The 11,226-nt window shown below is 44.8% G+C and overlaps 1 protein-coding gene across 1 annotated transcript in view; it reads left to right on the top strand.

Moving 5' to 3' along the window:
• EPM2A (EPM2A glucan phosphatase, laforin) overlaps positions 1-2,696 on the top strand; it is a 70,733-nt gene extending 68,037 nt beyond the window's left edge. The window contains exon 3 of the mRNA XM_004701965.2: positions 1,389-2,696. Within this exon, the coding sequence (XP_004702022.1) occupies positions 1,389-1,666 (278 nt within the window). The 3' untranslated portion in view covers positions 1,667-2,696. The remainder of the gene's footprint in view (positions 1-1,388) is intronic.
• Positions 2,697-11,226: the final 8,530 nt, after the last annotated feature.

Genomic DNA, 11,226 nt, shown 5'->3' on the forward strand with positions numbered 1-11,226 from the left:
CTAGTTGAAGTTTGCTATATTGCTCAGGATATAGGTGAGTTCTGAATCCCAAAATTCTCTTTTTTGTTCCCTGGTCCTTTATGTATTAGCTCAGGATTCCTAGAACGGGATTGACACACACACCGTATATACACAGAACTCGGTGGCAGTGGGTGCTAGAAGGAGCCTGATAGCGCAGTAGGTTAAAGTGCTGGGCTGCTAACCACAAGTTTGGCAGTTCAAACCCACCCAACTCTGAGGGCGAAAGATGAGGTTGTAAGCTCCTGGACAGACCTGCAATCTTAGAAACCATCAGGGGCCGCTCTGCTCTGTCTTATAGGCTGCAGCTGAGTTGGGACCAAGTCGGTGGCAATGGAGAGAATTAGCGAGATGAACAGAGCGTGACTAGGAAGATCAGAGCCTTCTCTTGGCTTCCACACAGACATCTCTCTGCTCTCGTCGCAGTGTGTGGTGAGCCTGAAGCTGAGGTAGAGGCCAGACGAGGGCCTTCAAACCACAGGGAGCCTTTGCTGAACTCTTGTTTGAATTGACACTCCCTCTCCCCAAACAAAATCGTGGTGCTGCGAGCATCCGTGAGGAGCAGAAATGGCCCGTGTCAGGAGCTGAGAGAGGACGGGGTCTAACAAGCCCAGCAGAGCGGAGCACAGCCTTCCTCCTAGTGCTGAGACGGGGACGTTGGGATCATCTGCTGATAGAATCAGTAATCATGCAGAGGCTATAACGCTAATTACAATTATCCTGTAACGTAGTTAACGTTAAGTCCGCTCTAGTACTCACTGTATCATGGGCGAGTGAGTGAATGATCACTTTTCCCACATGTGTCCACTCCATTGGGTACATGACAATTACCATATGTCGGGTGAATCCGATCAGCCCTTTACCCAGTGTGGACTCATTCTGCATTTTTACCTTGAGGATCTTTTTACGTTAAGGTTTAGTAACCTGACAGAGTCTTTTTGAAATTCTCCTGGCTTCAAACCCAACCCAACCCAACCCAACCCATTGCCATTGAATTGACTGTGATATGGCCCAGCCTATACACAATCTTCTGATGGGATGGAAAAAGCCCTTTCTCAATGGCTGGCAGCCGTGAACTTGTCTTTGGAGAGAAATGTGCATCTATGCAAAAAAACACTCCAGGGAGCCCCAATATCAAGGGAAGGGGGAGTGGCCCACTGCCTCTGCGGTGCTTTCCCCTCCTGGTGATCACATTGTGAATGGGTGTCTCCTGTGCACAGTTCATGACGGGGACAGGGTATCTTCTGATACCCATGCCTGCTCCTTGCCCGGGGCACTGCGGCTGCAGGGGGTCAGGGGGACTGTGGGTAGGACGAGTGCCACCTGGGGGCCCTGTGGCTCACCAGCATGTGATGTGCTTTCCGCTGCAGGCCGAGTCCAGATGCTGCCCCAGGCGGTGTGCCTCCTGCACGCGCTGCTGGAGAACGGCCACACGGTGTACGTGCACTGCAACGCGGGCGTGGGCAGGTCCTCCGCGGCCGTCTGCGGCTGGCTGCACTACGTGCAGGGCTGGAGCCTCAGGAAGGTGCAGTATTTCCTCATGTCCAAAAGGCCCGCCGTGTACATCGACGAAGACGCACTGGCCCAGGCGAAAGAAGACTTTGTTCAGAAGTTCGGCCAGGTCCGTTGTTCCATCAGCAGCGTCTAGTTGGCCAATCAGCTGTCCCGGCCTCCCCGCTTCCTGCCATCCAGAGGTGAAGTGCGAAAGAGGACCGGGAAGAAGCAGAGATTCGGCCTGAACCCGAGAACTGTGGTAGGGGAGTCTCTCCCCCAGCCCACCCCGTGTATTCTGGGCAGGCATTATGCTTTGGCGGGCGGCCCCGTTGAAATAAGTCACCCAGGTAGCTGTGACTGGCATGGGAGAACAAGCCAGAAGCAGTTTGGCTATGCCGGGCCCCAGCCTCAGAGGAAAGGCACACAGCAGTTCCAGCAAACTTGAGCCTGACAGACGCTGCATGTGTCTGGTGATAAATTCAGTGCTACACTTCCTTGTTGCCTTGGAACTGTTTGGGGGAATAAAACTAAACCTATGAGCCACTTAGATAGAGCTCATCACTGAAGCACACACAGGTATAGCTACAGAGACCCAGGTAACACAAGGTACCTCCTTCTCAGCTGAACCCACTGAAACTATGTGCGAGCTGGCTGCTGGTGGAAGGACGAAGGGAAAAAAGAAGAGCTTGCTGTGGCTAGGGAACCACAGCTTTCTAGATTTAGCATCCTGCTTTGGGCTTTCCCAGGCATCCCCTTCCTACCCAGCAAGCAACCCCGTGAGATGAGCGAAGAGGAGCTGTTATCCCCCCCTGCCTCTGTTTTTGTTTTAATACAGTTGAAGCTCAAAGAGCAGAGAGCTTGCTCGGGGTCTCCTGGCTAGTGAGGGGTCGCGCTGGGTTTCGAACCCTTGTTGATCCGACTCTTAGCTCAATACTCTTGTCACCACAGCGTGTTGCTTTGCTGGCATACGGCAGGGAGTTCAGTTTCTCTCTTTGAGACAAAGATCTGTATCTCCAGCTGTTTCTACGATGAGAAATGGATCCGCAGCCTGATCAGCTGCCCAGGAATTTAGGAAAGTAGTTGTGTCCTGTACAGCTGATTGAAAAGGCAGGGGGCCTGTGTTAGTCTGGGCAGACTAGAGAACCAAATTCATAGACACTCATGTGTATAAGAAAGAGCTTTAAATAAAGAGTAATTGTACATTAAGAAAACAGCCCAGTCAGGTCCAGATCAAGTCCATAAGTCCGATATTAGCCCATATGTCTGATACCAGTCTATAAAATCCTCTTTAGACTCATGAAGCACATGCAATGACACCGAATACAGGAAGATCACAGGCCAGTGGGTAGAAAGTCCTGTGGATCCAGTGGTGGTGTACACATCTCAGCACTGGCAGGGGTCTCCAAGTGGCGCATCAAGCTCAGGGCACTAGCATAGCTTGTCAGTATACTAGCATAGTATCTTGTCAGCTGCTATGTCTCCCAGGGAGTGAGCATTTGTCCCACCTCCAGCGAGCTATTTATCTCCTTACCGCCTCCAAATGAGGTCATCAAGCTGCAACCTGATTGACAGGCTAAACTCCACCCCTTCACTCTTAAAATCTCAAATTGACAACAGAGTATGTAATTACTACAGGACCCTCAGAAGGCCAAGGAGACCTGAGCTATATGGAGCTCTCCATATTACCAACAGAATCCATAGAGTAAAAATCCCCAGTTAATGGATGCCCAGCTTAGACCTGATCTTAGTTAAGCTTCCGGTTCAATCCACGATGCAGTTGCTGCGCCCTGGAATAGGAATCTGCACTTCACGCATACAGCTCTTCAGGGGATAGGAAGGTGGACAAGACTGTGCCTGGGAGGCCTTTATAGCCACGGGCAGACTGGCGTTCCACCAACTCTACTGCAGGATTGAGCTGCAGTGGTCTGCTGGGGTGGGGGCAGATGAAGTAACTGTCAATGCCTCTCCTAGGCTGGGCGTTTGACGATCTTACTGGGTGTTATTTTCCTGGTACTCGAAGAGGGGGATTTCACTCTCTCCATTCAACCAACAAGGTCAGGGCAGCTGCCATTTCACCTGGGGAGTCAATAAGAAGAAGGCCTTACAAAGCCAGATTTGTCAGATTCAAAGACCTCTTTGCTCCTGTCCAATGGCAGTGCGCATTTTTACTCTTCTCCTTTCCTTTCCTTTCCTTTCACAATAGTCATCGACACATCAGACAGACAGATTTAGTTGTTTCGGGGATGAACAAGGACCCCCGGTGGTTTCAGTGACTCTCAGAGGAGGGAGGATGGCTTAGAACCGTGGGGCTCAGGAAGGTGGTATTTGATTTAGGCAAAGATAGACGGGGCACTTCTAATGCCGTTTTGTGGATTTAAATTTATACGGCCGCATTGAATGTGAAGTCTAGCTCCCTTGCTAAAAATAACTGAAGATAACTAAGGTACGAAAATAACCCAGTCGCAGTCATAATGTGTTGTGAAATTTAATCTTCAATGCTGAGTATCTCTAAACTATGCATGGTTGTGTGTGTGTGTGTTTCACTAATGGCTGAGATATTCACTTGCATACTTTCCACTAAAGACAGACCAACTTGGGTGGATCCCCTCCCCCCCCCCTCCCGTCCCCCCACAATGTACTGCTTGATGGGGTAAGATCAGTTGAGAGTGTTAAAGGATATTGGGAATAGCCATTCTGGCCCTTAATGAGCGGGATGTCAAATATATTTTGAAAACACTTGCAAATTTTGCTAAGTAAAAACATTTAAAAATGAACTTTGTGTACAGTTTTTTTATTTTCCCTTTTTAAGTGTTATCAAGTGAGCCTGAAATCCCAAAGAACACAGTGTGCTCCCTTATTTGTACAGGAAGCAGTCAGCTGAGCAAAATTGTTTTTTCCTTGTCACCCTTACTCTCTCATTAGCTGGTCAACATTGGCAGCAACATGACAAAGGGAAGTCAAATGTGAGGGCACCACGAGGGAGGGAGGGTGAAAAACTCAAGCGCGTGTCAGAGCAAATAAAGCCAAGAGGGTTGGATTAGCTGCTTGTCACCGGGGTTAGCCAACGTTTTCAGTCACAGCTCTCTCCAAGAGCATCCTCAGAAGATCTCGCTCACATTACAGAAACAAGTTCAAATAGCACTGCTTTCTTTCAGATTCGAATGATTGTCCCTCAATTACTTGTGACCCAATGTTAGAAGTCCAACATTGAAGGATGGGGGGAAAACCACCTGGCTTTGCCAAAGAGATCACGATTAGGATCTTGGTAACTCAAGGTGGCTAAGATCACTTAGAAAGGGAATGGAAATTCGTAGTACAGAAATTATAAAAATGAAACAAAAACAACACCAGGCATAGCTAAAGAACATCCAGTTTATCAAAACTTAAAACTAAGACTATCTTCAGAGATGTTGTCCGGTGCTATGGCATCAATTCTGGCTTATAGAGACCCTCTGTACAACAGAACAATTGTCTGGTCTATGTTTACAATGGATTAAAGGGAAACATCCAACGAATTTCCTATGACAGAGTTGGAATTGAGGGCTAAAGGAAAGGATGGGTCAGGAGATTTATGGGGTGTTGAGGGATCACAGAACAATTTATGGTAATGAGAGCAGACAGTACCATTTACGAGAAAACTGGAGGATTAATGGAAATTAAAGTGGAAGAAAAATGAGTAAAATGGGCAAAAGTAAAGGACAGAAATGTCTGAAAGAATAAGCAGGTGCTTTCTTTTATGAAAACAGTACTGGGGATTGAAAGAGAAGGTAGGCCTGCTCGTTTAGAGAGTGGAGTCAAGGTCATGTTCTCAGTGTAGAGCAGTGTTTCCCAAAGTGCTGATACTGCTCCCTGGGGGGGGGGGCGGCACTGGATGATGTAGGAGGGCTGTAAAACCAGATACCTACCCCTTATCCTAGATTATGGGCTATTATAGTACAATGTTTTTAATTGCCAGGGGGTGTTGAGTAAAATTTTTTTTCTGAAAAGGGGGCAGTAGGTCAAATAAGTTTGGAAATGCATGGGATAGAGGATCATACAATGTGTCCATTTACTTCTCTGAGGAACTCCGTTATAATAGGAAAAAAGACCAATTTGATACAATGGTAGCATAGTGGGATATGCCCTGAGCCACTAATAAAAAAGTCAGCAGTTTGAACCCACCAGTCCCTCCATGGAATAAAGACAAGGCTGTCTACTTCCATAACATCTCAGAAACCCAAAGAGGCAGTCCCAGCCCTGTCTTATATGGTTGCTATGGGTGGGGACCAATCTGATGGCAATGAGTTTGAGTGTTTGGAGCTGCAATAGGGTGAGACATGCAGTAGCCTAATGCCTGCTAGGAAGAAAAGAAAGTGTGATAAAAGATAGGACTAAGAACAAAAGGAGAAGAACTGATGAAGCACTTCATTATTTAATAACTCTGGCCGCAGTTACCTCAAGAAGAGGAGGAACGTAACAGTGACTCCTTCATCCCTTCCCTAGACCAGTACTTCAAAAGACCCTCTCCAATTTGATTCATGGAAACTTATTTCCAGCCACTGTGTCCCAAATCTCAGAGTTCTTCTTGACTCCTCGCCCCCTTCCCCCCCACCCACAAATGTTACATCCAACCCCTTAGGAAACCCAGTCTCTTTCCACACACCCTATCACAAGATTCACCATCTTTCCTCTTCGACTGAACAACTCTTAACTCTGGTTCAAACCCACTGCCATTAAGTTGATTCCAACTCATAACAATCTGTTGGCCCCAAAGGAGTTCACAGAGGCTGAGGGCATGGTTTCCATAGACCCCAGATGCCCCTTGCAAGCGAGGGGGGTCTGCGCACCTGGGCTGCAAATGACTTGGATGCAGTTCTGGGAGCAGGACCTGATGGCGGGTGCTGTGTTCCTTCTCAATGACGAACACCTTGAATTTCCTGATAAGGTCGTTTGCTTTGAGAACCTAGTGCATAGTCTGCTCCCTTGTTCCTTGTGTACTTTGAGGCAGTGCACATGTGCTATCTAACCCATGCCCTAGCTGGCAGAGAGAATAAAAGACCATGCAGGGCCGTCATCGGCACGACACCCAGCCAGAGGTGTCAGCCCGTCGCTGGTGTTAAACCACATTTCCCGTGTCCATGTCTTCATTCTGCTCCGATCCAACACCACACGCTACAACAGTCATACAAGACAAGGTGAGAACTACCCCTTTTGGGTTTCCAAGACTTGAGCTTTTTTACTGGAATAGATAGCCTCATCTTTCCCCCACAGAGGGACTGGTCAGAGCAACCATCCACTCTTGACTAAATTTCAGAAATAGCTTCCTGACTGATCTTCCTGTTTCTGGCCTTGTCCCCTGGCCCTGCTTCACAGCTTCTGTCACTACCAAGTCTCTTCCCAAACTGTCACTGTGGTGGTCCTGTAAATAAATAAGTCTAATTATAACACTCATTTGCTTGGACTTTTGCTAAGTTTCCATCTCTCCCAGGCGAAAGCCCTTCAAGGACCTACAAATCTGGTGCCCTGTTACCTCTAACTCCATCTCTTCTGTCTTCTACATCACTGATTCTGCTCTTGCCACTCGGCTTCCTTGTTCTTTGAGTACTTTGGTTGACTTCCGCCTCAGGGCATTTATACTGGTCCTTTACTTGCTTGCGATACTATTACCCCAGATTTGCATCTTCCACACTCCAGTATTCCTCCAATGTTGCCCCTTGGACCATCCTCTTAAAAATCCTAGTACACACCGCTCTCCATCCTTACGAACCCCCTTTTCCTCCACAGCATGTCAACACATTGGATGAGGGACTAATTCATTTTAATATCTGCTTCCTCCAACTGCAACGTAAACTTCACAAAGGTAGAATTTATATCATTTTTGTTTAGTGACAAAGCTAGAGGGTCTATAAAAGAGCATAGCATGTAGTTTAATGAGTGAAAAAAAGAATAACTAATATTGAATGAAAGCCTACAATGGCCCAGGCGGTGTCCTCTAAGTGCTTTACAAAGATCAATTTATTGAAAATTTCCAACAAGGTATGAGGTAGACCGTAGTATTTTCCATTCAAGAACACTTGAACAATAGCGAGAACACAGCATAAGTGGGCAGCATGACATCATAATGGTATGGTTTGTAAATCAGAAAATCAGTGGAAACTAGACAGTACAAGAGCAAGACCAGGGCTATGAAAAGCACAGGTCATTGTCATTGCCATGCCCATGCCATGGAGTACCTCAAGTCAGATAAAATTCAACACTCACTGGGTTAGTCTGGGTTGATCAGAGAAACAAATTCTTAGACACTCATATGTGTAAGGGAGAACTTTATATCAAAGAGTAATTGTATATTGAGAAAATATCCCAGCTCAGTCCAAATCAAGTTCTTAAGTCCAATATTAGCCCATATGTCTGATACCAGTTTATAAATTCCTCTTCAAACTCATGCAACACATGCACTGATGCTGAATGCAGGAAGATCATAGGTCAGTGGGTGGAAGTTCTTGTGGAACTAGTGGTGGTGTAAGCATCTCTGCACTTGCAGGGGACTCCACATGACTCCTCCAGTTCCAGGGCTCTAGCATAGCTCTATGTGTCTTGTCAACAGGAATGTCTCCCAGGAGTGTCTGTGAGTATCTGGCCTCCAGTGAGCTATGATCTCTGTGGTGCCTCCAAGTGAGGTCATCAAGCTGTGACCTGATAGGCTAGACTCCACCTCTTCACAAGTTGATGCCAGATTATATAATTACCACACTCACTGAATATAATAAATGGTTTGCTGTCTAGGATTGCTTAAGGAAATAGAATATACTTTTAATTTAACAGAGATTCTTGCTATTGCCTCCTAAGCCAAATGACAGATCTACACATATTACTATTTTTGCTGTTAGGTGCTACGAAGATGGTGCCAACATATCACAGAATGAAACACCGCTCAATCCTGCACCATCCTCACTATTGCTCCTATCTTTGGGCTTATTGTTGCAGCCACGGTGTCAATCCATCTCATCAAGGGCCTTTCTCTTTGTCACTGTCCCTCTACTTTACCAACTATGATGTCCTTCTCCAGGGACCAGTCTCTCTTGATAATATTTGCAAAGTACATGAGACAAAGTCTCACTTCTAAGGAGCATTCTGGCTTTATTTCTTCCAAGACAAATTTGTTGGTTCTTTTGGCAGTCCATGAAACTTTCCCAATATTCTTCTTTAGCTCCATGATTCAAAGGCACTGATTCTTTTTCGGTCTTCCTTATTCAGCTTAGATCAGGCGAACCTTAGTCTTCAATGTACCATCCTTGTTTACACACTTTAAAGAAGTCTTGCCCATCAGATGTACTCAATGAAAGTCTTCATCTGATTGCTTGACTGCTGTTTCCATGAACATTGATTGTGGACCCAAACAAGATGAAGTTGTTGACAAAGTCAATCTTTTCTCCTCTTATCATAATATTCCTATTTGTCCAGTTATGAGGATTTTTGTTTTCTGTCCATTGAATTGTAATCTATATTGAAGGCTGCAGTCCTTGATCTTCATTAGCAAGTGCTTCAAGTCCTCTTTACTTACATCACTGCACTGTGGTGGATTGGGTGTTGATGTGATGCTGGAAGACGATGAAGAAGGAATAGGCTGTCCACTTCAGAGGGATTAACAAAGGAAAACCTTACAGATAGCATAGAAACAGTGTCAGACACTCAAAACCACATACACAGAAGCACAGCACTGCTAGAGATGGTTCCAGAATCTGAGCCTCTTAGGTTGGAAGGCACTGAAAATATGACCGAGGAAGAGCTGTCTTCTCAGAGTAGAGTCGATCTAAAGATAGATACAGAGAAATGTTGCTATTTTGTACTCATAATGGAAAAACAAGGTTTGCATCCCCATTCCTTATAGAATGGCATTCAGACTAAGTCTATCCCTGCCCAGCATTTCTTGTGTTTCGGGGCCTTAATCCATTTAAGTTTATGGTTATTATTTTTATGTTTTGATTTATTTCTGGTCTTACTTTAAAAAACCGGAGGACCTGTCAGAGATTGTTGAGTGAAGGACAGTTCTTTTTCTGAGCTATAGTCTGTTTGGTTCTTCTTACTTTTAATTTTTTATTGTGAGTTAGGTGAAGATTTACTGAGCAGGCCATCAGTTTTACATGCAATGATTCATACAGGTTTTGTTTCAACTAATCTCTTGGAATCCCCTCGACATACCATCACTTATCCCACTTCCTCCTTATGTTTCCTGTTTCCTTTCCTTTTTATTTCCAAACCCTTTGAAATTTGTCCTTCAGTTAATACTGCCCTTTTGATATTAAATGTCGAATAATTCTAATACAGAGATAAATTCAGTTCCTGAACAGAAGGGTAACTAAAGGGGAACCCCTTTGGGGTTCCACTGGTCTTGATCTGACGAGTAAGCTGGCCTATCCTATGATTTTGAGTTCTGTGTCACATTTCTCCCATTCTTTCCAGCACCTTTTCAGAGCAGTTGGTAGTAGGAACCAGGCAACATCTAGTTTATCATGTCTCTGCATTGATGGTTATTAACTCGACACATTTTCCCATCTTTTGATTTTTGGTCTATTTTTGTGTTTGTGACTGAGGTTTGTCTCTTGCAGATAGCCTCATGATTATCCATTCTGCTACGCACTGTCTCTTGAGGGTGCATTTAATCCTTGTACTTCGGTGTGATGATATATATTTTTTTGCCCCCTATCTAAGTGCCCCCGCGCTCCCCATTCCATGGCATCTCTATTTGGACACCTTCTGGGGTATTTCCTGGACTCAGTATGCCATACACTGACGTTTTCTTTCTTTTACCAACCCCCCATGTTTTCTCTGCGGGCAAGAGATTGGCAAAATCATGCCTCCATTTGCCAAAAACTCAGATACTGTTTTTGTCAGTTTCTCTCTCATTTACCATCTACCTCACTAATCGATAGGGACTCTGCTGGAGAAGCGTTGGACTAATCACTACGGAGTCTGAAGTTTGAAGTCACCTTAGGTGAGAGCGGAAGCCTTCTGCTTCTGTTAAGATGCTCGCCTCAGACCCTCAAAGGGCAGTTCTACTCTGTCCTTCCGGAGGGCAGTGAGTTGAAATCAACTAGATAGCCAGGAGTTTGATTTGGTTTTAACTACTAAACAGATTTTGTTAATTAAATCTCCTTGATTTTTTTGGATATATCCCCTCTGAGCTTTCAGTTTTGACCTAGATTAATAAAGTATTCTTACTTATTATTTAGATTTAGGACTTCTTTGGATACTGTGCTCTGATTGAAAGTATATGTAGTTTTTATTTATTTATTTATAATAATTTTATTGGGCTAAAGTACATTTTAATCCAAGAGAAATGCAAAGAAAAAGATTTTCATTGGGTTAATGATTACAGTAATCTTATTCAATAAAACTACTTACCCAGGCATTCTTATAACTATTTTTATATGTACTGCTATTTAACGATATTAAATCCTAGCAAGTATCATATATCAACTCAGAGTCATGATGCAAGAAGTGCTAGATTGCACTTTCACCTCATTTTTGTGCTGCAAATGGCAGTTATTTATTTGATCTGCCATCATAGGCTAATACTGACGGCCTTTAAAGCAGCCTTATGAAACTCTCTACGCTGTAGAGAGTACTGCAGCGTTTAGTGTTCTCCATGCGAGATCCCATGGAAGGAAATTTGTTTTGGCCAAGGATTTAAGGATATTTGTTATTTTCTGAGAATTAAAAAATATCCAATAGCAA

The sequence above is a fragment of the Echinops telfairi genome, unplaced genomic scaffold (assembly GCF_000313985.2).
Source record: "Echinops telfairi isolate 266 unplaced genomic scaffold, ASM31398v2 ScPeMD7_3533;HRSCAF=4204_0, whole genome shotgun sequence".
NCBI lineage: Eukaryota > Metazoa > Chordata > Mammalia > Afrosoricida > Tenrecidae > Echinops > Echinops telfairi.